Source organism: Rhinolophus sinicus, chromosome 9 (genome assembly GCF_057876585.1).
Source record: "Rhinolophus sinicus isolate RSI-liver-muscle chromosome 9, RSI-T2T, whole genome shotgun sequence".
NCBI lineage: Eukaryota > Metazoa > Chordata > Mammalia > Chiroptera > Rhinolophidae > Rhinolophus > Rhinolophus sinicus.
The window spans coordinates 28270118-28291790 of NC_142509.1; the positions used below are offsets into that span (position 1 = coordinate 28270118).

General features: G+C 42.1%; 1 protein-coding gene across 18 annotated transcripts in view; it reads left to right on the plus strand.

Moving 5' to 3' along the window:
• Window positions 1-21673, plus strand: part of CIT (citron rho-interacting serine/threonine kinase) — a 154027-nt gene that overhangs the window by 24805 nt on the left and 107549 nt on the right. For all 18 annotated transcript variants that reach the window (XM_019753968.3, XM_074321905.2, XM_074321908.2 and 15 more), the window contains 4 exons: window positions 9257-9399; window positions 10329-10422; window positions 16795-16998; window positions 18437-18590. In XM_019753968.3, the coding sequence (XP_019609527.2) occupies window positions 9257-9399; window positions 10329-10422; window positions 16795-16998; window positions 18437-18590 (595 nt within the window). The remainder of the gene's footprint in view (window positions 1-9256; window positions 9400-10328; window positions 10423-16794; window positions 16999-18436; window positions 18591-21673) is intronic.

A 21673-nucleotide genomic window follows, 5' to 3' on the forward strand; every position in this document is an offset into this window, starting at 1 on the left:
AGGAATGTGTTGGGAGCCTGGCCTTGCACTAACCACATGCTCCGTCAGAACTAACACCACGCCTGTTGTGTTTATGGCCTGAAACTTCCTTTCCTGCAATATTGTCTTGGAAGCTTTTCTTCCTTGAGACCTGAGGCCTGGAGCCCTGACCTTCACAAATGACCTCGGTGTGTTTCTAGGCTCACTGATAATTCTAGGATATTTGTTGCATATGCAGCATTTGACTCGTGCTCTCTGTATCTTACGGAGGAGCCCCTTATGTTTGGGTGTATTACCAGACTTCTTCGTTAGCTCTCAGAAAAGAAGTTCCCTTGAAACAGCAGGGGTTTGTTTGTTTGTTATTGTTGTTTTGGATATTTTCATTAGAGCTCTGCAAATGATTTAAAAGACCAGCTTGTGAGGATAAGCTTCGTTTTCAAGGCAACTCAGAACACAGGCAGTCCTGGAACCAGAGTGGGCTCTGATTTTTGGCAGAATTTGAGTCCACAGCTTTGTGGCCTGCCTGGTGCTACTCTCTGTAATAAGCTCCTATTTCTCTTCCTCTGGGTAGAAGAACTCACCTTCTTGATGTCCAATCTCATGTAGCTTCTTAAGTGTATGCATTGTTGAGATACTTTGGGGCTCTCAAGCCATCAAGGTCAGTTTGGAAGGAATGAGGACAAGTTCTGAGGTTCTGTGTTACTCAGATGATAGCTAGTGGCCTGGTCACGTGTGGCAAGCTGATTCGCTTCAGGGAAGCCACTGCTTGTCTCCGCGGTCGGTGGCCCGTGAAGATGAGCAGAGGGGCTCCAGGAGTGGCACTCACTCATCGTTTTCTTTATGTTGACTGTAGTGGTTTTTTCCATGGCTCAATAGTTTTCGAAGCACATCTTCAGGAGGGTAATATTTGGGCATGTTGAATATGTTAAACTCTTGGTGTCACCGTTTTTATCCCTACCAGCGGGCTTTGTCACAGTAGTAAGAACCTTCCCTTTCTTTTTCTGCTGTGGACGTCTGCTTGGACATAGCCTGCCTGGACTACCTCAGGGGTTGGGAATACCTGCTGTTCCTCTGCTAGGATGGCTCCCAGGTGCGGGGGCCTTCATTTTGGGGCCTTTTGGCTGTGACGCTTTCCTCTGGATTTTGCCGCTGGCGTGGGCTTAGCTTAACAACCATCTTCTCAGGTCTTCCACGCGCCATCTTGCAATAAAGGAAATGATCTCAAAACAGCTGCTTTCTGGAGTTCTGGTTGCCTCAGCACATTGATACCTGGCTGCAACGACCGACATTTCTTCCGTAGCTCAGTTGGATAGCACTGATGGGATCTCGTAATTATCTCCTTGTCTGCATTGCCTTCTCAAGTACTTTGGTACTTTGGCGTAAAATGCTTGCTAAGGGTACAGTTTTTCATTTAAAAATCCAAACTTAGCAAACGAATTAAGATATGATTATAGATCCACCATCCCTTACCTGCAATTCTGAAAGGCCCAGAGCTCTGAATAACCTCAAGTTCTTTTGTTAGTTATTTGGCAGCAAAGCCTAACTTGAACTCTAGCAAAACCTGACCTGAACTCTCTTATTCATTCCCTTTAGTGTGACTATTCATACGTTCTGCTGTGAAATTATGAATGCCTGTTATTACAGGATGATATCCCAGGCACTGCCCTAGGGTGTTACATAATATAATGTATATGCACCCTTTTACCTTTCTAAATCTGGGAACACATTCTGCTGCAAGATCAGGGGACTGTAGATCTTTATTGGCATCGTAAAGTACTGAAATTTCATTGTATCCGTTGACGACTTATAGATCACAAAACCTTTGAAGTTTGGGGTAACATACAAATCATGGTGAGCTCCCCTGGTGGTTGAACATTAATTTGGAATGCAAATGCAGTTTAATTGAAGATACATTTTATGTCAGTGAAAAAAATACAGGATTCTACCTCTGATGTGGTTCTCAAAGCTATGTCTCATCCCCAGCCCCGCTTCTACTGCATGAGTTTAGGCTGCCATCTTTTTTTCCTTTGCCGACATTACTGCAATAACCTCCTCAGTGTTCTCCTTGCCATCTGCCTGGCCTTTCCCTTGGGTCTTCTACAAAGTGCAGCGAAGTCATGCCACTGTTAGAACCCTTCAAGACTCCCTGCTGCCCTCTGGATGAAGTCCAGACTTTCTGCGTATGCCTCCAGCCTTGTTGCTTACCATTTCTTTCCTCTCACTTAACATTCATCCTGAACTTCCTGTAGTTCTTTCAACTTGCCTCTGACCTTTCTCCATGCTGTTCCCTCTTTCCTTGTTTCCCTGGCTATCTCTTTTGATATTTCTCCTTCTGGGCTTGGCCCAGATGTCACTTGTTCTAGAAACTCTTTCTGGAACTTCTCCTGGACCCATAGCACCCAGTACTTCCTCTTCCTGAGTAGGTGTTGGTCTCCCTCCCCAGGTCACTCCCTCCATGACAGGAGGGATTTTGTCTCCCTCCCTTCCAGTAGAGTTTCCTCAAGTAAATGCTTAAGAAATATTTACTGGATAAATGCATGATTAATTTCACAGACATTTTATTTACATACAGCTTTATTTATTCGGTTATGGAGATCATATGTTAGCAATGTGAGTTATCTTCTCTAAAGTATGTAATTCGAGATAGACCCTGTGGGATTTTCAAAATTTAGACTGCAATGCAAGGACATTGAACTTGGGTCCTTTTGAATTTTAATGGTTAAAAATTTCCCACTTGTAGTCACATACCAATGAATGTGGCTTACCATTTTCTGGTCTGTAGAAAAATGTAGCAAAGTCCATTGTAACGTCTGGTTCTATGTAACAAGGCTAGTCCTGCATTCTGGCATTCGGCCCATGGAAACAGTGCTTTGTTAAACTGGTTCACGATGAAATCTGTTCAGTTCTGTATAACAGATGCCTTCAGCAGTGTCCTTCCACAAAGGAGCTGATCTTTACAAAGAAAACATTGTTTTGCAACTCACTACTTGTAGTATTGTTATTTAAATTCTTTGTGAGATTCTTAAAGCTCGCTGACTTTGTACTGATGGTTTTCATACTGTGGGTCTCTTCAGGCTGCCCTCACTCTGAGCCTATAACTGACTCCTGTTTATTCCCAATGTTTTTCCCCCAGTTGCGCATAGTAATGTATTCATGAAGGTATAGGCTAAGCTACTATAACAAAAAGAAACCCCAAATACAGTCCAGGCTGGTGGAGCAGCTCTGTTATATAATTCAGGGACCCAGGTTCCTTTCATCTTGTGGTTCCCTCATCCCTTAGGAAGTTGTCCTTTTTGCTATGCTTGAACTTGGGCCATTTCATGCCTTTGTTCCACCTGGCTGGTAGGAGAACAGAGCAGAAAGGCGGAGCAAGCAAATTTCTTTTACATAGAATGATATGGAAGTGGGCCGGACCATTTCCTTTCACATTTTGTTGAGCAGAACTTCATCCGAGGACTGCACAACTGTACTGCCCCGCTGCGTGGCCTATATCCAGCTAAAATTCTTATTAGTGTGGAAGAAGATAAGAATGGATTTGGGGGATGAGCACCGTCTTCCACAGAGATTAAAGGAGTAGGTTTGAAGCCAGGCCGCCCCTGAGAGCCACCTCCCATACGCTTACTCATTACATTTTACTGTTGGCTCTGAAACCACTTCTAATATGACCCTGGTTCTGATGTCCTGCTTGGAATTGGTTCTTTGTATTTCCTCTCTCGCGTTCAACCCACAGCCGTGCAATTTCACGGACAGTTTCCTTTCTATGTAGGAGCAGTTCAGAGGTGGGCTTTTTCTAGGCGGGGACCCCCTCCTCACCCCCGCCCCCACCTGTGCTATGGGACCACCAGCCTGTGCTATGGTTGGGAGTCTGGAGAGAGTTAACGAATACAACAACCTTATTGTTTATTTTAGTGAAATGCGGCAGCTTATGGTAGTTTTGACAGTGAGACATGTGCTGTTTTCATCTCCCGGGTGAGATTATCCAGTTTTCAGACAACTCGCCAGCGTGTTCACGTGCTACTGCTTCAGAAGCCAGGGTTTGGAAGACGGCTGCCCATCAGAAGGAAGCTGTTACTTAGAATATAGCGTCTTGTTTCATCACTGTTCCTTGTTTCGTCTCCCTGGAGTCACTGGCCTTTTCGGCTTCAATTTTCTCATTGGCGCAGTGAGATATTGATACCTCTAATTGACCCCAATTCAATTGCTGAGTATGTTATTGCCTTGGGGGTGGGGGGCGCGTTCTTTGAGTTCTTCGTGCCTTTGAAATTGTTGTCGTGTGTCCTGGTCTTTTGAGGTATATTTCGAGTGAGTGCATTTAGAGTTTTACCATCTTAGGAGTCACTGTTTAGTTATGTTTGTCCCAGTTTGCCTGGCACCGCCGTCAGAGTTTCTGATTCAGTAGGTCTGGGGTGGGGCCCGAGAATTGGCTCGTGTAACTAGTTCCCAGGGGAGGCGGCTGCTGCTGTTGCTGCTGCTGGTCTGGGATCTTCACTTGGAGAATCATGGTCCTGTTACTATCGTTAGAGTTAGTTTCTGGTTACTGCGTCTTCCCCTCATTCCTTCAGTAACAGTGTACACAGCTGAGATCCTTTTTTTTTCCCCCCTCTCTTTTAGGCCAAGGAATGGTACCTATTCCCCTGCTGTTAACTAGCCCTGGGGTGCTTCACCATCACATGTTTATTTCCTTTAATCTTGCCCACACCTTTGTCAGTAGCCCCTTCATTAATTCATGTTCTCAATTACCTTGCTTGTGTGTGCTGTCTGTTTCTGGCCAAGACTCTGGATGATTCAAGACTCAGTGAGGATTTTTTTGAATAGACGGATGAATCATGCCGGGGTTCACAGTTTCCGAAATATAAAGGGCCTCCTCGCCTTTTCTCTTGGTCATCTTGCCATTCCAGAAGAATCATTTCGGGTCTCTGCCAGGGGCCTCTCTGCTTAGAGGATCCCTTCCTCCGGGCCCCTATGCCAAAGAGAAGGAACCCTGGGCAGAGCGGATTGTGATGCCAGTGGCATCCTTTTGTTTTCATGGCACTTTCACTCACGGTAATTGTGGTGCAAGCATTTCAAGGACACGTTGCTAAGTGGTGGCCAGCACAGCGTGCCTCTAATGACACCCTATGCAAATTGGAGGAGAGAACTAAAGGACTACTGAATATTCACACTGCCCACATACTCGTATGCACACATGTGCATGCAAGTGTGCAGGTATATGCATGCGTGTGTATGTACACACACACACACGTCCTTTGTTTCAAACACAACGCAGCTGATGGGAACTGACATCCCAGTACTTGGGGGTCTGGATGCAAATACCAACAGAGAAGCAGCCACTCCTTCCAAACTGAACCCGTGTAAGACTTGCCCTTTAATTTGCATCTGCAGCTGGTACCATCAGAAGGGTCTGTCTCTGTTGGCGTAAACATCTTTGCTTTAAAGGACCAAGTCCGTTATAGCTCCAAGCCAGACTCGTCTGTCAGCTGCTGTGCTTTCTCTGCCATCCGCGGGGCTGTCACATTGGTTAGGGCTCTTTTTCCTCCTCCCTCCCGCCTCCTTGGCCTTGGTGATCACCATGTAGGTGACCTGCAGCTGTTGATTGGGTGCAGGGTCACCCCTTGTTCTTGCAAGGATGGGGGATCCTTGGTTCAGTGCTGATGGGCCGGTTATTTTCCAGCCCTCTGTTGTCAGTGATCTTGTCTTGATATGCAGAAAGGTTCCAGGTAGTCACTGAAAAGATGCAAGCAGCAGAAGTGATGGCTGTATCAAGGCCAGGTTTCAAACCAGGGCCCCTTTGCTGTAGGAACTTTCCAGTTGGTCGGAGCAGGGAGCCACGTTGGCTCCACAACTTGGTCAGCAGCAGGTCTCAATACAGTGCTGGGCTGGCTGTGTCAGAATCACCCTGGGAGTTCCTTCAAAAGGCAGATTCCTGGACCCCACCCTCGGAGCTTGAGCCATGAAGTCTGGGCTGGTCTCTGGAATCCACATTTTTTAACCAGCTCCCTGAATGGTTGGGATAGAAAGGAGACCTACTGCTTCATTTTTTATTTTTTTTAATCTTTTTCATTCCACTAGAATTCCAGCTCCACGAAGGCAGGTATTTTTGTCTGTTTTAGTCACTGCTGTTTTCCTAATTTCTAGAACATTGCCTGATTTATTTGGATGAATGTGTTTTATGTATTTCAAAATAGTGCTTCACCAAGTGATTCCCCAAAGGCAAGTTTGAGAAGCCTTTGGACTTGACCAGTCGAATTAGCTTAGAAACCACATATTTGGGGGATCAGCGCCTCCCTGGGCATTGCTGAGTAGTGAAAGTCAGGGATGGGATCACATTTTTGGACAAAACCAGGTACAGTGAATGGACGGTCTAGCATAGCCTGGGTGGTGACTGTGCCTTAATTTATTCATAGTGTTCTGTTGACCGTGGTCTCGAAAACTTAGTTTGTGACTTTTGATAATGCTTTTGAAGCTTCTTGATTTGGTACCATTTTTAAAAGCCCAAAAGTGTTTTCTGAAAGCACCTGAGTCCTGGTTCTTTATCGTATCTCTAAGCTCAACAGCAAGATGATTGAGTAAGCTTTTGGCCATACCCAAGCCGTCTTCCCCGTGGGCTCCACTCAGACCAGGATGAGCGGCTCTCCCCCCGTAGGATCGTTTCAGGATGGGGTAGCGTTCTGAGGTAGCCAAGTTTACTCAGTACATACATAGCCAAGCTAAATTCTCCTAATGGTGCACAGTTGGAATTTTTTGTATGGTAATCCGGAATCGTGTTGGTGGGTCAAGTTTGATTAGCTTCTTTGATAAAGGCCCAGTCTATTTAGAGGTTTGTCATTTCGTATGTCTATTTTGGCCTCGTGTTGTGGAGCAAGCCGCCAAGCAGCTGTTGTAATTTGTGTTGCTTGTCTTCTCAATCAATCCTGGTTTTGAAGACATTGAAAAGTTGTCTGACTCGTAGAAAAGACTAATCTAGTTTGGGCGGGGATTTTCCACTCAGGAAATTTCATTTTCTGAATCGGAGCAAAGTGTGCATATCTTTTTGCCTAAGAGGTGGTTCTTATTTTCTGAATGACTTTTTACTGGTTATTACAAATAGACTCTTCAGGAGTAGCTGCCAAGACCAAATAGTGGTCAGTTTGTGAGTTTTCAAAAGTCGCCAGTGGCTGCTACGTGTTTGACTTTCTCATCCTTAAACTCAAAAGCTGTTCTATTTTTTTACATCTTTAATGGAGCCAGATTAGAAAATTTATACCTGCAGTGTGTCGTCATAAATATGCATTGTTCTTATTTTGAGAAATTTCCGTTCTAAAAGCGTATTTCTGTTCATATCTGTGAATTTTTTGGGGCTGTTTAAGACCTTTTTAATGGCAATATATATTTAAAACAGACGTAAAAATTAGCATTCACCCACATACCCAAGGCCTATGGAGAACCAGGTTGGGATGAGTGGGTGAGCTTCCGGCAACCAGGTAGCGCCTTCGGGCTCCTCCATGACGGGGCAAGTAGTTAATGTCTGCTGTGAATTTGGGAAATAGAGTCTGCATTTTAGCTGCCGCCCCTTCTGGGTGTTGCTGTTCTTGTTAGTTTATAACACAATTTTTTTCAGCAACTGGAAGCTTACTCTTCAAATTGTCTAGTATCTGCTTAAAATCTGCCATGTGAATGGGGGAGACTTCCAGGTGATGATGGAGCCCTTGGGAGGGCACGCCAGTCACCAATTCCTCCAGGGGTCTCTGGTGTGGGTTTGACATGGTGCTGGGCAGAGTTTTTACTGGACCAGCCTGGGGGGGGTGGTCTCGGAGGATGTGCAGGTGCCCCTGCCTTGACTGGAGCATCCTTCTAATTCTAGACTAAAGGCAAACAGGAGTTTGGAGTAGGGTGGAGAAAATTCACATCCCAGAGTTGGCTTCTGGAATGCAATCGTTCGAGAGATTTAGTAGACATTTATTCGGATCTTTCCTTTTCCCAGAAAGGATTTGAGACAACTTAAAGCAAAAGACATTTATCGCGTGTCTCTTAAAATGGGAAATTGGAGCAAAGGACAGGAGAACTCAGTAAGGGTTGACATGGTTGCAAAGATGGTCAAAATGGGTCCCAGCTTCTCCCACCGAGAGCGCAAAGCATCTTGCAGTAAAGGGAGGGAAAGGAATGCACTTGAATAGTGTGAAGGACCTTGTTGATGGCAGGCTCAGTATATGAGGAAATTAGTCTTAGCCCCATTTTGCAGAGGATGAAACTGAAAGGCAGAGAGGTGAGGTCACTGGACGGGAGTTTAAAACCACCCAGGCAAACTGGCCTCAAATCCACATGTTGACTCAGGAATTTTGGTGATAACTCAGGTTATCACCAAAAGAAGGAAGGATTTCAGTTCCTTGGGGTGGAAGAAAGTTTTTGCTAATCAAACATTTTACTTGAGGCTGTACTTTATAGTCTTCCTCCAGACTTTTTTCCCTATGTATATATTAACAAATATAATAATTTTTTAAATCACAAAAATGGGGTTGTACTTTATTCTGTATAGCATGTCACTATATATTTTCATGGACAGCTTTCCATGGCAGTATGACTGTATCGAGTCCATTTCAATTTTAATATTTGCATCTTACCCCAGTATTTATCTATGTCATAGTTTAGCACTCTCTTAATGATGGATATTTGGGCGATTTCCAGGTTTTTCCCCCCTGCATGCTACAAATAATGCTGCAGCGAATCTGTTTATTTCTCTGCAAACTATTACAAGTTCCTATAAAATAAATTGTCAGAAGTGGAATTCTGAGGTCAAAGGGCATATAGTCACATTTAAATATTTAATAGTCAGATTGTCTTTCACACTGACTTACAGGAAAAGATTGTACCACCCACCTTTATTGCCTCCTATATTCTGCTGGGTGCTGAGGGGAATGCAGAAAGGGAACAAGAGGGTTTGTTGCCCTCCAAGGATTTCCATCTACGCTGTGTACCTACTACTTCTAGGGCACGTCTAGGGTGTTGATGTGAGTGGGTGGGTGAGTGGGTGGATATAATTCCACTCTTCAAGCTTTGCCTTGCAAGCATTGTGCATGGTGTCTGGAACTAGGCTTTCATTATATTGAATCTCTTGGGGAATGGATGTCATTTCCCTAGGGCAGGGAGCTCATTCTACGTGATTTACACTATGTTTCACACATCTTCATTACTTTGTAGAGACATTGTAATTATAACACGTCAGGCAGTGTTTGAGGATCTAATTGAGACATTTCCTTTTTGGGGGTGTGCGCAGAATTAATAACTTTGGCATTCTCTACAGGTCATGGAATATCAGCCTGGAGGGGACTTGCTGTCACTTTTGAATAGATATGAAGACCAATTAGATGAAAATTTGATTCAGTTTTACTTAGCTGAACTGATTTTGGCCATTCACAGTGTTCATCAGATGGGATATGTACATCGGTAAGTGAGACTCTCTGGTCATGTACTGAGAATTTCTCGGTATCACCGAAGAGTTCCAACAATAAAACGGATGGATGATTTCAGCATCAAAATAACAATCCATCCACTTTTTAGCCAGTCTTAACTATAACTGGCTGAAAATAAATTTTCCAAAGTAGCAGACATTTCAGCTTACCCATTCAACAGGGAAGTAGATCTAGAATTGTAACGTTCTCAGATTTGCAAGTAAGATCTGTCAATGTAGCTCATAGATGGGGGACTCCTGTATGGGTGCTTTGAGTTAAATGGTAGAAAACTGGAATTTGATTTGCAGAAGGAACCGGAAGACCACATAGGACTGGAATACCATGGAGTTGTACTTCTTACCTCATCTGTTAGTAATTCACAAAGGTGTTCCACAAAATCCTCAGTTGACAAGTGTTTTCTTTACATCCTCACTCATCTAATGTTTTATGTGCATCTGAAAATGTCGTGGGGATGGAATGATAGTTAGACCAGGAATCACAAAACCTGGACTAGAGTCTCAGCTTTTCCATTGACTAGCTGCATACTGGCCAGGTCCCATAGCAACTTTTGGTGTTAGTTTTTGTAATGTAAAATGTATGTTTCTAGGAGAAATAGTTCATCTAATAACATGTATTTGTTCTCTTCCTTTCCCTCTCCCACTCCTTCCCTCCCTCCTTTCTTCCCCCCCTCCCTTCCTCCCTCCTTCCCTTCCTTATTTTCTTTCTTCTAATTCTTCCTTTTTTTTTTCTTTTAATTTGTTTTGCAAAATGTATGCTCATTATTTATGTCCATCAATAGGGAGGTCTGTCTAGCAGAGTACAGATACTAAAATTTTTTGACAAAATCAATATCCTAGGTTAGCAATTGCTCGCTGATTGGCATGGAGAAGACAACACTAATTCGTCGCCCTGATTTTCTTACAGAGATATCAAGCCTGAGAACATTCTCATTGATCGAACAGGACACATCAAGCTAGTGGATTTTGGATCAGCTGCTAAAATGAACTCAAATAAGATGGTAACGAAACGCAATAAGATAGCTTAATAAAAGCTGTAGTGAAAAGCGTTCTCTAATCCTTAAAAGTTTGGGAAATACTGGGATAAACCTGAGAGACATTTTGGAAGACTTCTGCGTGTATGAAATGACTTCTTGAGGGGTATGGGGACACAGAGCTATTTCCCAGACTTACTTGACCTTGGCATTCTTTTATATATAACATAATAACTGTTCATACCCTACAAGACATTTTTAGGAAAATTCTTAAAGTTTGGTTAAAAAGAAAGGAAAATGGCTTATTTTGTTTTTCCATTCATTTTTCTTGCCTGTTATAAACTGTTTTCTGTTAATACTAGTTTTTTTTCTTTTAAGATTTTATTGGGGAAGGGGAACAGGACTTTATTGGGTAACTGTGTATTTCCAGGCCTTTCTTCCAAGTCCAGTTGTTGTCCTTTCAATCTTAGTTGTAGAGGGTGCCATTCAGCTTCAAGTTGTTGTCCTTTCAGTCTTAGTTGTGGAGGGCGCAGCTCAGCTCCAGGTCCAGTTGCCATTTTCTAGTCGCAGGGGGCGCAGCCCACCATCCCTTGTGGGAGTCGAACCTGCAACCTTGTGGTTGAGAGGACGTGCTCCAACCAACTGAGCCATCCGGAAGCTCAGCTTGAGGTGCCATGTTCAATCTTAGTTGCAGGGGGCGTAGCCCACCATCCCTTGCGGGACTCGAGGAATTGAACTGGCAACCTTGTGGTTGAGAGCCCACTGGCCCATTTGGGAATCGAACCGGCAGCCTTTGGAGTTAGGAGCATGGAGCTCTAACTGCCTGAGCCACCGGGCCGGTCCCAATACTAGTTTTTTTTACCTTAAAATATTTTTATGAAATGTAGCCCTCTTTATTTCAAATCCTCTGTTTTCTGTGCAGCAAAGTTTAAATTAATCACCAGAGCATTTGAACCAAATACCCTTAAGCGTTAAGAACCAAGTGCTCAAAAGGTCAATTCTAAGTCCTTGGAATTTTAGTAAAAATTAAAATATATTCCATGTGCTAAGTAGGAAGGCAAGAGGGTAGCTATTAAGATAAAAAAATGAGAATACTTTAGAAAAAAGATGACAAAGTTAAAAAAGAAAAATTAGATTAAAAAAATCTTCTAATATAGTTGATACATACTAAAATGTGAATTTTGAAGTCAATTACGCAAAAAAAAAAAAAAAAAGGTAGATATAAGAGGAAATCAACTTAGGTTTTAAGACTAATTTCACAACTTTACCACTTGGTGACTTTATGAACTTGGCCTTTTGTTCTTTCTCTAAAAATACTGATTCTAGTAAAAATGAACAAATTAAGAGGTTAGAGAAACTTCTCTTTGAAATTCCCCAGCTGTGAGAGTTAAGTCCTTTATGTAAGGGCAAAATGCAAAATTGCCTTTTTTTTCAAATTCCTTAGAGGAAAGGTGAGTATTATTTCAGATGATGTTTTTGTAATCGATTCCACTTGATCATTAAGTTAAGAATTAAATCATAGAATGAAAGCATTTTATGTTGTAAAAATTATGTACAGTTTGGAAATAGGCATGAAAACTTAGATATTGAATTTACTGGAATAAAGCACAGAAAAAAAGTTAAAGCCAAAGTTTTATCACCTAAGATTAAAAAACTTATACATTGCATTAGTGACCTTAAAAAAACTCATGCAGGGGGCCAGCCCGGTGGCTCAGGCGGTTAGAGCTCCATGCTCCTAACTTCGAAGGCTGCTGGTTTGATTCCCACTTGGGCCAGTGGGCTCTCAACCACAAGGTTGCCAGTTCAATTCCTCGAGTCCTGCAAGGGATGGTAGGCTCCGCCCCCTGCAACTAAGATTGAAAACGGCACCTTGAGCTGAGCTGAGCTGCCTTACGGATGGCTCTGTTGGTTGGAGCGCGTCCTTTCAACCACAAGGTTGCAGGTTCGACTCCCTAAAGGGATGGTGGGCTGTACCCCCTGCAACTAGCAACGGCAACTGGACCTGGAGCTGAGCTGCGCCCTCCACAACTAAGACTGAAAGGACAACAACTTGAAGCTGAACGGCACCCTCCACAACTAAGATTGAAAGGACAACAACTTGACTTGGAAAAAAGGCCTGGAAGTACACACTGTTCCCCAATAAAGTCCTGTTCCCCTTCCCCAAGAAAACCTTAAAAAAACAAAACTCATGCATCTAGAAACAAATTGAAGCATGGGTATACAGCCTGATAATAAGTGAAGCATAGGCCCATAGCACCACTGACATTTTGGTCTGGCTAATTCTTTGTTGTGGGGCTGGCTGTCCTGTGTATTATAGGGTGTTTAGCTGCATCCCTGATCTCTATCCACTAGATGTCAATAGCACCTTCCCCCTCCAGTTGTGACAACCGAAAATGTCTCCAGACATTGCCAAATGTCCTGGGGGGGGGGTAGAAGCACCCCTGGTTGAGAATGATTGCAATAGATTGAGAAGCATCCGGAAGCTAGTTAAGTAGAGCTCGCACTATGCGATTGCAATAAGAAAACCTTGGAAGGCTAGATTAAGATCCAAAGGCCCTGCTTGGAGCATAAATGGGAATTAAGAGTAAGGCCCCATCTCTGCATTCGGAGTCACGCTCTTCACAGCCCTTGGCGGAGAGACAGGACTCCCGTTCATTTCAGATTTCTCTTTTTCAGTGCTTCAGGTTGCCCTTTTCAGGTCTTCTAATTGTAGCGACCTTCACTTCAGGCAGGGTGCCTCCCAGAACACTCAGTTTTATTTGCAGCTCAACACGCTTCACCCCTGATTATTTTGGTCAATGAGATACGACACTCAGTCCTATGTACTCGAGAATATTGTACCTCCTCTCCTTTGGAGAGAGAATCATTTCTCTAGAACGTTCTGTTTTTAGGGCCAGAACATGTCCAGCAGAGAAGGAATTTTTGGCATTATTTTAAGTGCAAAGGCCCTTTTCTTACAGAAGACCAAGAATCTGCAAGCTAGATCAAGTATGGATGTAGAATTAATATCTTTTTTTTTGGTATTTTTGATCAGTGGTGGTGGGTTAAAAATGCGTTTCCTTTACATCCAATGTTTTACCGGCCTAAAGTAGGTTCTGATTTTTTTTTTTTGTACTCAAAATATACTATATAAAATAGAATCCACATTGCTGTATGTTACCCCAAAACAATTAATCCTTTTCCCTACCACTCCCAAATATTATCTATGTATTTTGGACATTTGTGAATCTTAGGTCTCTTGAGTTTTCCATCTTCCATTGTCTTTATTTCAAGCTGCTTAATCAGACTATTGCTTTGGAATCTTTTTGTCAGTAAACACAGGTGGCCTGTACTGCCTGGAGATTTGGGTACTGAGCTGAGATGTGACATTGACCTGCTGTGTGACTTAGATCACCCACTTCACCTTATTAGAATCTCAAAGAATGGCAAACAGCTAACATTTCCAACCTGTCTCATTCAGCTCTCCTGAAAAACAATTGTAAGGAGATTATAAATAAAGAGCATTATAACATGTTAAGTGATAATCAGCCCCATTTAGCAGTTGGAAACCCATAGGAGATAGCCCTTTCTGAGATTTATATAGGAGTGAAAAGATTTTATTTCTTTTTCACAAGAGGAACAGCATAGCCAATTTCCGCCCCCCCTGCTTCTGCAGGTGTGTGTTTATGCCCTGGGCAGCTAGATGGGGAAAATTAGATTGAAAGAGTTTTATATTTAAGCCTTTTATGGAAAGGGAATTGGGAGGAGGAAGACAGTGTTTTTCTTACTTCTCATCTGCTTTCTCCTTGTAAAAGAATCTGGTAGATTAATCCTTTCCTTTTTTCAATCCTCTCTCTCTCCAAATGTGACTGACTCTTCTGTCTCCTAGCCATTTTCTTATTGTCTGCTCCTGAACTGGTGTAGTTTCTTACTTGTCGATACAGTAAAGTGAACCCAAGTTTAGTAACACTGGGGCTGTGTCAGACGGTGTCCTGCAGGCATGCTGTACATGATTTCACTTTTCATATCTCACCCAGATTAGCTGGCTGTGAATTGCCCTCCAGGAGAGTGAAAGCACCTTGCAAAACCCTTATCGGAATGTGGGAGATTGCATGTTAAACAGGTTTAATGTGCTTGGAGGTCAGTAGCTAATGGAAACTTAGTCACCGTTAATTGTCATTAAAAGTTTTAGTTAATTACTACAGTAGGAGATGTACAAAAAGCAAGCTCTAGGGGGTATTTTTCCTTAAAATTTATAAAATGATGAGACAAGTGTATATAATCACATGTCTATTATGGAGAAAGAATTAGTTGGGAAGTTAGCTGACTCTTCAATATGTCTAATCATGAGTTTGGAAACGAGGCATCGACACTTTATACCCTTTGCTGTGTCCTGCCGATAAACATGGCAAAATCAAGTTCCTTTCAACTCTTTGGTTGTGAAAGTGACCGCGTCCTGTGAGTCACAAACAACGATAACTGAATATTCCCAACCACCTGGTGTGATGATAAAATAAAACCCAATAAGAGCAAATGATGCATATTTGAGGATTGTGTATTATTTAATGGTTCTGCAAGGTAATTAGGCATAAAGGGCAAGCAGTTCATCAGTGATACAGTGGCATTAGCAATACCAAGTTTGATCAAGATATTACAGTTTTTCTTCTCATGTTTTGATATTTAAAAGATATTTCTCATTGTCAGTATTACTGAAATACTGATTTTACCAAAACCCTGTAGTTTAATCCTCATTTCGTGCAGAGCTCATTAACATTTACACACACATTGAAAGACGGAAGTCTTGGCTCAGGCTTTCCAGCGTCAAGGCTTCCTCTTGACTTAAGCTACTTTTGTTCCTCAAGCTTAAGTAAGGTGCCCTGTCTTAGACCAAGTATTTTCTCCTTTCTCTTCACTTTTGTCCATCACCACAGGCCTGGGGGTTTCTTGGGTGGTGTGATCATCTGGCTTTCCCAAATGGGTACTTGCCATGGAAATCCTATTGCCTAAAGCAATGGATGACTGGTGTCAAGAATAACAGTATCACACTGCTTTCTGGGTTTAGGGTTTGGAAAAACCAATGTTGGGCTGGAGGGAGGCAGTAAAAAGAGGGAGTAGGGAGAATGAGTTCATTTCCTATAATAATGGGTCTTTGAGGGGCAGGAGAAGAATAGGGTTCAAGTTACAGGCTGGGAGAGCTTGGTTCTTCATCCCTGGGGAAAGGAGACTTCTAGTGCCCTCTCTACACATTCCCTTTCCCTCCATTCCCAGTCAAATCAAAGCAAAGGATATTTACTTTCTTGATATAAATCCCAGCATTAAAGACGTGTTGCCTTACCTATAAAATCTCTCAGCTCACTTTAATGGGGAGAAAGTCCTTTGGCCTCATGGAACTGCCAATTTGAGAGAAGCCTTTTTAGATGTAGGGTTATTGGACAACTGGTCGACACAGTATATGACTATCAGCAGGCCTTCTCTGTTTTATGGAGAAGAAGGTTAGAGAGGTGAGCCTTAGACCTCAAATTTCATGGCTCAATAAAACTTTTAACACAATTTTGAAGACCAAAAGGGTTGCCAGTTTACAGGTTGCCTAAGAAGGGATGGGGGTGAGGGACAGAAAACCTACTTCCATCATGAGCATCATTTCAAGAAACAAGGACATTGAAACACACACAAAAAAAGCCAGAAGGACAAAGTGTCACAAAAAGGACAGTTCTTTAAATGGAATATATTTAGCTTTATAAAAAGACCTCCTACGTTGTTGTAATCTTCCTTTGCCCAGGTCAGGTGCTTGGGTGCCATTGCATTGGAGGGCGCTAGTTTCTGAACAGTGGGGTAGGGTAGGGTGGGGGGGAACCAAGGAACAGGATTTGGGGGTGAGGAAAATGAACTCATTAACATTTGACCTCTGGCGAAAGTTATTTATCATATCTTGCCTTGTGGATGGGTCAGCATCAGAATGTTGATTCCAAATATTTAAACTTGAGATATAACATGTTTGTAATTGTGTGTTGCCAGCTAGCTGCCAGTTTTTCAGTAATGTGTAGATTGAGCTTCCAGACTCATCTTTAGGCCTTATTACCATTTTGCTATTTTCATAAGTAAGAGTTCTATCAGGAACGTGAAGCAGAAGAGAGATCTTCCATTCCCAATATACACCCCACTCTAATTTGTGTAACCAAAAGGTATATATCAACAACTCGTTCTCCTTTCTTTGCCTTTGGATTATATTATGAGCTTTTTTTTTTTTTTTAATTAGTAAACATTTGCATTTCCTGACAGTGTGCCACTTGACAGAAGGTTTAAGTGTCTGGGAGAATAGTAATCAGTGGCAAATCAGCTCGTATCTGCAATGTGGCTGTTGGCAGTCTGTTTGAGGATAATTGAAAGTTTTCTGTGTTGATTTTATTTATGGGTTTCCAGGTGAATGCCAAACTCCCGATTGGAACCCCAGATTACATGGCCCCAGAAGTGCTGACGGTGATGAATGGGGATGGCAAAGGCGTCTACAGCCTAGACTGTGACTGGTGGTCTGTGGGAGTTATTGCTTATGAGATGGTTTATGGAAGGTCCCCATTCACTGAGGGAACCTCAGCCAGAACCTTTAATAACATCATGAATTTCCAGGTAAACAGCCATTTGTAGATTTCAAAGTCATATTGAGAAATGTCATTTAAAGGTTGTGCCAATGAACGTTTGTAGTATAAGCCTGCAGTATTGGTTAATAACCGTCGTAGATAGGACTCACATAGCACTGATTTTGTGCCAACCGCTGCTCTAAACACTTTGTTAATTGTATTTTATTGACTTTCATCTGCCACTAATTAATTGTAAGCCTACACCATTATTTTATGTGCCATTAAAAAAGAAAAACTGCTGCCTACAAATCTATGATCTTTGATTGATTATGAAATGTATTTTGACATCAGGGCTGTTAAATGTGAATAAATGGGAGTCTTTGAATCGATGAAATATAGTTTATTAATTCAGCAAATTCTCCAACAGCCTTGTGAGGTAGATATTATTATTTTCATTTTATAGACAAGGAAACCAAAGCGCAGAGTAGTTAAGTAACTTGCCCAAAATAACACAGGCAGTCTGGTTTTGAAGTTCATGCCCTTAATATTATGCTATATGCCGCTTCTTAGTACTAACAGCTATGGAATATGATTGAGGACATGAATTAGAAATACAGTAATACATGTATAAAGTAGAATTTAAAACTTATTTCTAATAACAGATTTTCCACTGTATTAAGTCCATTTCTTAAGGATATGATAAATACATGTGTTTTAGTGTCCACCAAAATGAAAAAGAGAACTTATTTCACAGGATTTTGTATGTCACCCCATTTCATCTTTCTGGAATGCTTAATATATGTTTTTATATGTATAATACCTACTGTATTTGCTTAATACATGCATATTATTCTTGAGTCTCCTTTTGAGTTAAAGTTTCCCCTTCGATGCTTCTTAGGGCTAATGTATTTCCTTCATTGCAATTCACTCATTAGCAATGAGTGAGATTCTGTTAGGTGCCAGGTTTACAGTGATGAGCGAGAAGGAGAAGGCTCTCTGCCTTCTTCCTCCACCATCATACAGAAATCAAAATACGTTGTGTATGTGCGAAAGCAGAGTGCAGAGGGAGCACGCAGGAGGGAGTGGCAGGGTGGAAGAGGTAGGCAGGGAAGAAGGGCTGGAGTTGGCAAGGGTGTTCTAGGCAGACAGAATAGCGTGATTCGTTCAGGGAGCTTTAAATAGCTCATCATTGTTCGACAGCAAAGAGCAAGATGGGGAGTATAGCTAGATGAGACGAAGAGGGGAGCAGGGGTCAGGCCATGAGAAGTATTGAACCCTTGCAAAGGATCCAGGCCTATTGATGTGAACAGGCCATTTATTTTGGGAATATGCCTTTGGTCCAAATTTGAGGGCACGAAACTTCTTTCTTTAAAAAAAAAAAAAAACAGGAAAAAAAAAAACTTGCACATATGAGAAATACTTTCTTCACTTTGGGACACGTGAAGCTGAATTTGCTAAGGAAATCATTATTTTATTTTTTGGAATAGCGGTTTTTGAAGTTTCCAGATGACCCCAAAGTTAGCAGCGAATTACTGGATCTGATTCAAAGTTTGTTGTGTGGCCAGAAAGAGAGACTGAAGTTTGAAGGCCTTTGCTGCCATCCGTTCTTCTCAAAAATCGACTGGAATGACATTCGTAACTGTAAGTAGAACCCCGTTCCTTCAGTTCAGGTGTTGGGATTAAGAAACGTCTGCAGTTATTCTGGCCCACAGAAGCTGGCATAAATGGTGTAATAAGAGCTTTACTCATCGACAGGAATAGAAAACGCTAATGATGTAGTGTAGCTGTCTTTGAGTAATAATTCTACTTTAAAATTGTTTGCATAGAACTGGGTCATTTATCAAACTCTGCGTTTATATGGCCTTTAGAATATTATCCCTCAGTACGTTAGACAGTAGGAGTTGAAAGGTTGTCACTTGGTTTGACCGAGTTTCTCAGAGGAAAAGTGGACCTAGGTATTTCATTCACAGATTAGGGAAGGGACACAGAGGTTAGGCAAAGCGCCCAGTTGCTTTGCTAATAATGGCCAAGCCTGTACTAAAACCATGGAATGCCTCGCTGTGTACATTTGTTTCCCTCTAAATTTTTTGTCTTTGCTCACAAGCTTGTAAAATCTATAATGTATATGCATAGTGGATTCATTCATGTATCACTTTGTAGTCAATTAGTGCAAACTACATCCATTGAAAACAAAGACCTGACTAATTGTCCACAAAACTAAAATGCTTGTTTTTTTACGAATTGCTAATTTTTGTTTTCAACCTTTTTTCATTCTTGGATGTGTTGTTGATTGAATGTGCTCTAGTGACCTGATTCAATGATTAGCATAGATTAGAGCCAGTAGGAAAGCCGCTGGCCTGTTTGAGTGTGTGTGTTTTGCTTTTGGTGATGAGGGGAGGTGGGAACATGGAACCCATTTCTAGATGTCAAAACCAGGCTTCTAGTTGGAATCATGTTGTAATTATAACCTTTTGCACCTTCATTTGAAATGTGTGAGTTGAGTTAAAAAATCTAGTATCCTCTAGTTGAAAGCCGTTTTGATGGTTTCTCTAACCTGCCAAAATACATTTAAGTAGGCTGCATTTCCATAAAACAGTCTTGCAAATTTTCTTTTTTCTTCTGGTTAGTCACATTGTTTTATTTTCCTAATCTTTAGGCCTCAACCCCCAAATCTCCAAGGTTCAGAGCTTTTAATTAGAATATATTTTCAGTGCAGTCTTCCATTTTTGCTTTTAGAAAGATTTGATGCAGTTTCTTTTAGTTGCTGTTCAAACACTTAATCTTTTCCCACCTTGCCTTTTTATCTCTGTAATCTTCTTGAATAAGCAGTTAATTTTTTATACATGTACTTGCTGATTATATCTAACAACATATCTTCACTCAAGTAAGTCAGTGAATGGAGATTAATTACCTGAGTAACTTTATTTTGTGTTTTGGTAAACCTTGAATTTTTAGTATCGTGTCAGAATTCTCAGATTTTGTTCTAGTCTTTTCCTTTCGGGCTGTTTATAGGTTTTAGTCTTCTTGGGTTTCCATGTGTAACCACTGTTCTGCCCATGGATACATGTCAGTGTACAATGCGGCCCATGCTGTGTGTCCATTATGAGGCCCATCTTATGAAGGCCATAGTTATCTTTATAACAGAAATTATGCCTTCATCCAGTCTTTTTTATTTATTTTTCATAAATACATGTTGAGTGACTTTCATCAACCAAAACACTTGAAGTCATTAAGTATCCCAAGTTCATGGTTGCTACTTAAATGCCTTGTGGTTCCAAGCTGTTGAATATTCCACTTTCCATACACAAGATTGTCCCTTGATGAAAGCAACCGTTAACCTCTCTGCTGTTTCACCCCTAATTCTTCTTTTTCCTTTTTGTAACCAAAGAAAGGCAGTCCTGCTTAACACAGCAGGTAATAATCTTCTAAAACTCATTATCTCCAGAGGTGGTCCTGGCAGGATATATGAATGTCATTTAAGAAGGGTCTGGGCAAATTCGTGAATGACAGCGTTGGGAATGGCTAGTCAGAGAAACTTGGACGTGTCTTGGCTTTGACACTGAGGTCAGACGGAGCATCCACACCCTTCCGGATCCTTCTACCCCTTGGGGTTGACACGGGCAACACCACACGAACCAGGAATCTGACCCAGTTCAGGAATGTTTATTCTCCCAGCACGTCAAAAGCTCTGTGATGAGTTACTGCCAACACTCAAAGGTCCCCGGGCGCCCATTACCCTGAAACTTCATTCCCAGCCTCACACACTCAAATGTTATGTTGGGTTTTCAGCTGCTGTTTATGATCATGATTTCAAGGCTGCTTTCCACATTTCAGGAGGGGGCTTCTTAAGTGTACTCGCTGTCCTGAGATGTGCAGCTCTGGTGACGTTTCAGGTACTGGGCAGTAATCTAGTTGTGCCCAGGCTGATTTTCTGGGCTCTGGAAAGCGGAAGCCGATCAGAGCTCCTCTTTCATGCCTTTGGGGTGATGCCTATTTACCTTTCCTGGCATCACACACCTGCTTCTGTCAGTGGGAAAGTTTTGCTGTCTGGTGCTGTCTTCTAAGTCACATCTTTTAACTGTCTCCCCACCAAAGGCATAGTGATGTCCATTGGACTGGAACGCTCGCACATTTCATCCAAGACTGCCATGTTTTGACAGTGAGAAATGCCTTGTGCGAGTATTGATTATGGATTATTTCCTAGAACATCTATGGCTAACACTCCAGAGAGCTTGTATTGTCTGTTACTTATGACCTAGGCTTTTTGTTTTGAATTGTCTTCCTTTCACTATTCTCAGAAAGGCACAGTTCTTGCAAAGTTATTCTGAGTTTTCAGGTGCTTAGCCTTTGTTAGCAGAGAATACATTTCGTTTCAATCTGGGAGTGACTCGGGGGGTCCCTTGCTGATGAACACTGAGATGGTCCCCTGCCAACACTGAGATGGTCCTCTCCCCCTGCAGTTGTGACAACCAAGCAATGTCTCCAGATATTGCCCAGTGTCCCTTGGGGGACTCAGTCGCCTGCAGTTGAGAACCACAGATTTAGAAGAATCGACTGGGTTGTTAGCAGGAGAGAGAATAGTATCGTAATCGGAATCCCTCAAGCCTGCTGTTGCCCACAAGCAGTGGAACCATTGTGGTCGCAGTGTGGTCCATGCACAAGGAGCATTGGCCTCACCTGGGCGCTCGTTAGAGATGTGACACTCAGGCCCCGCCCCAGACCCG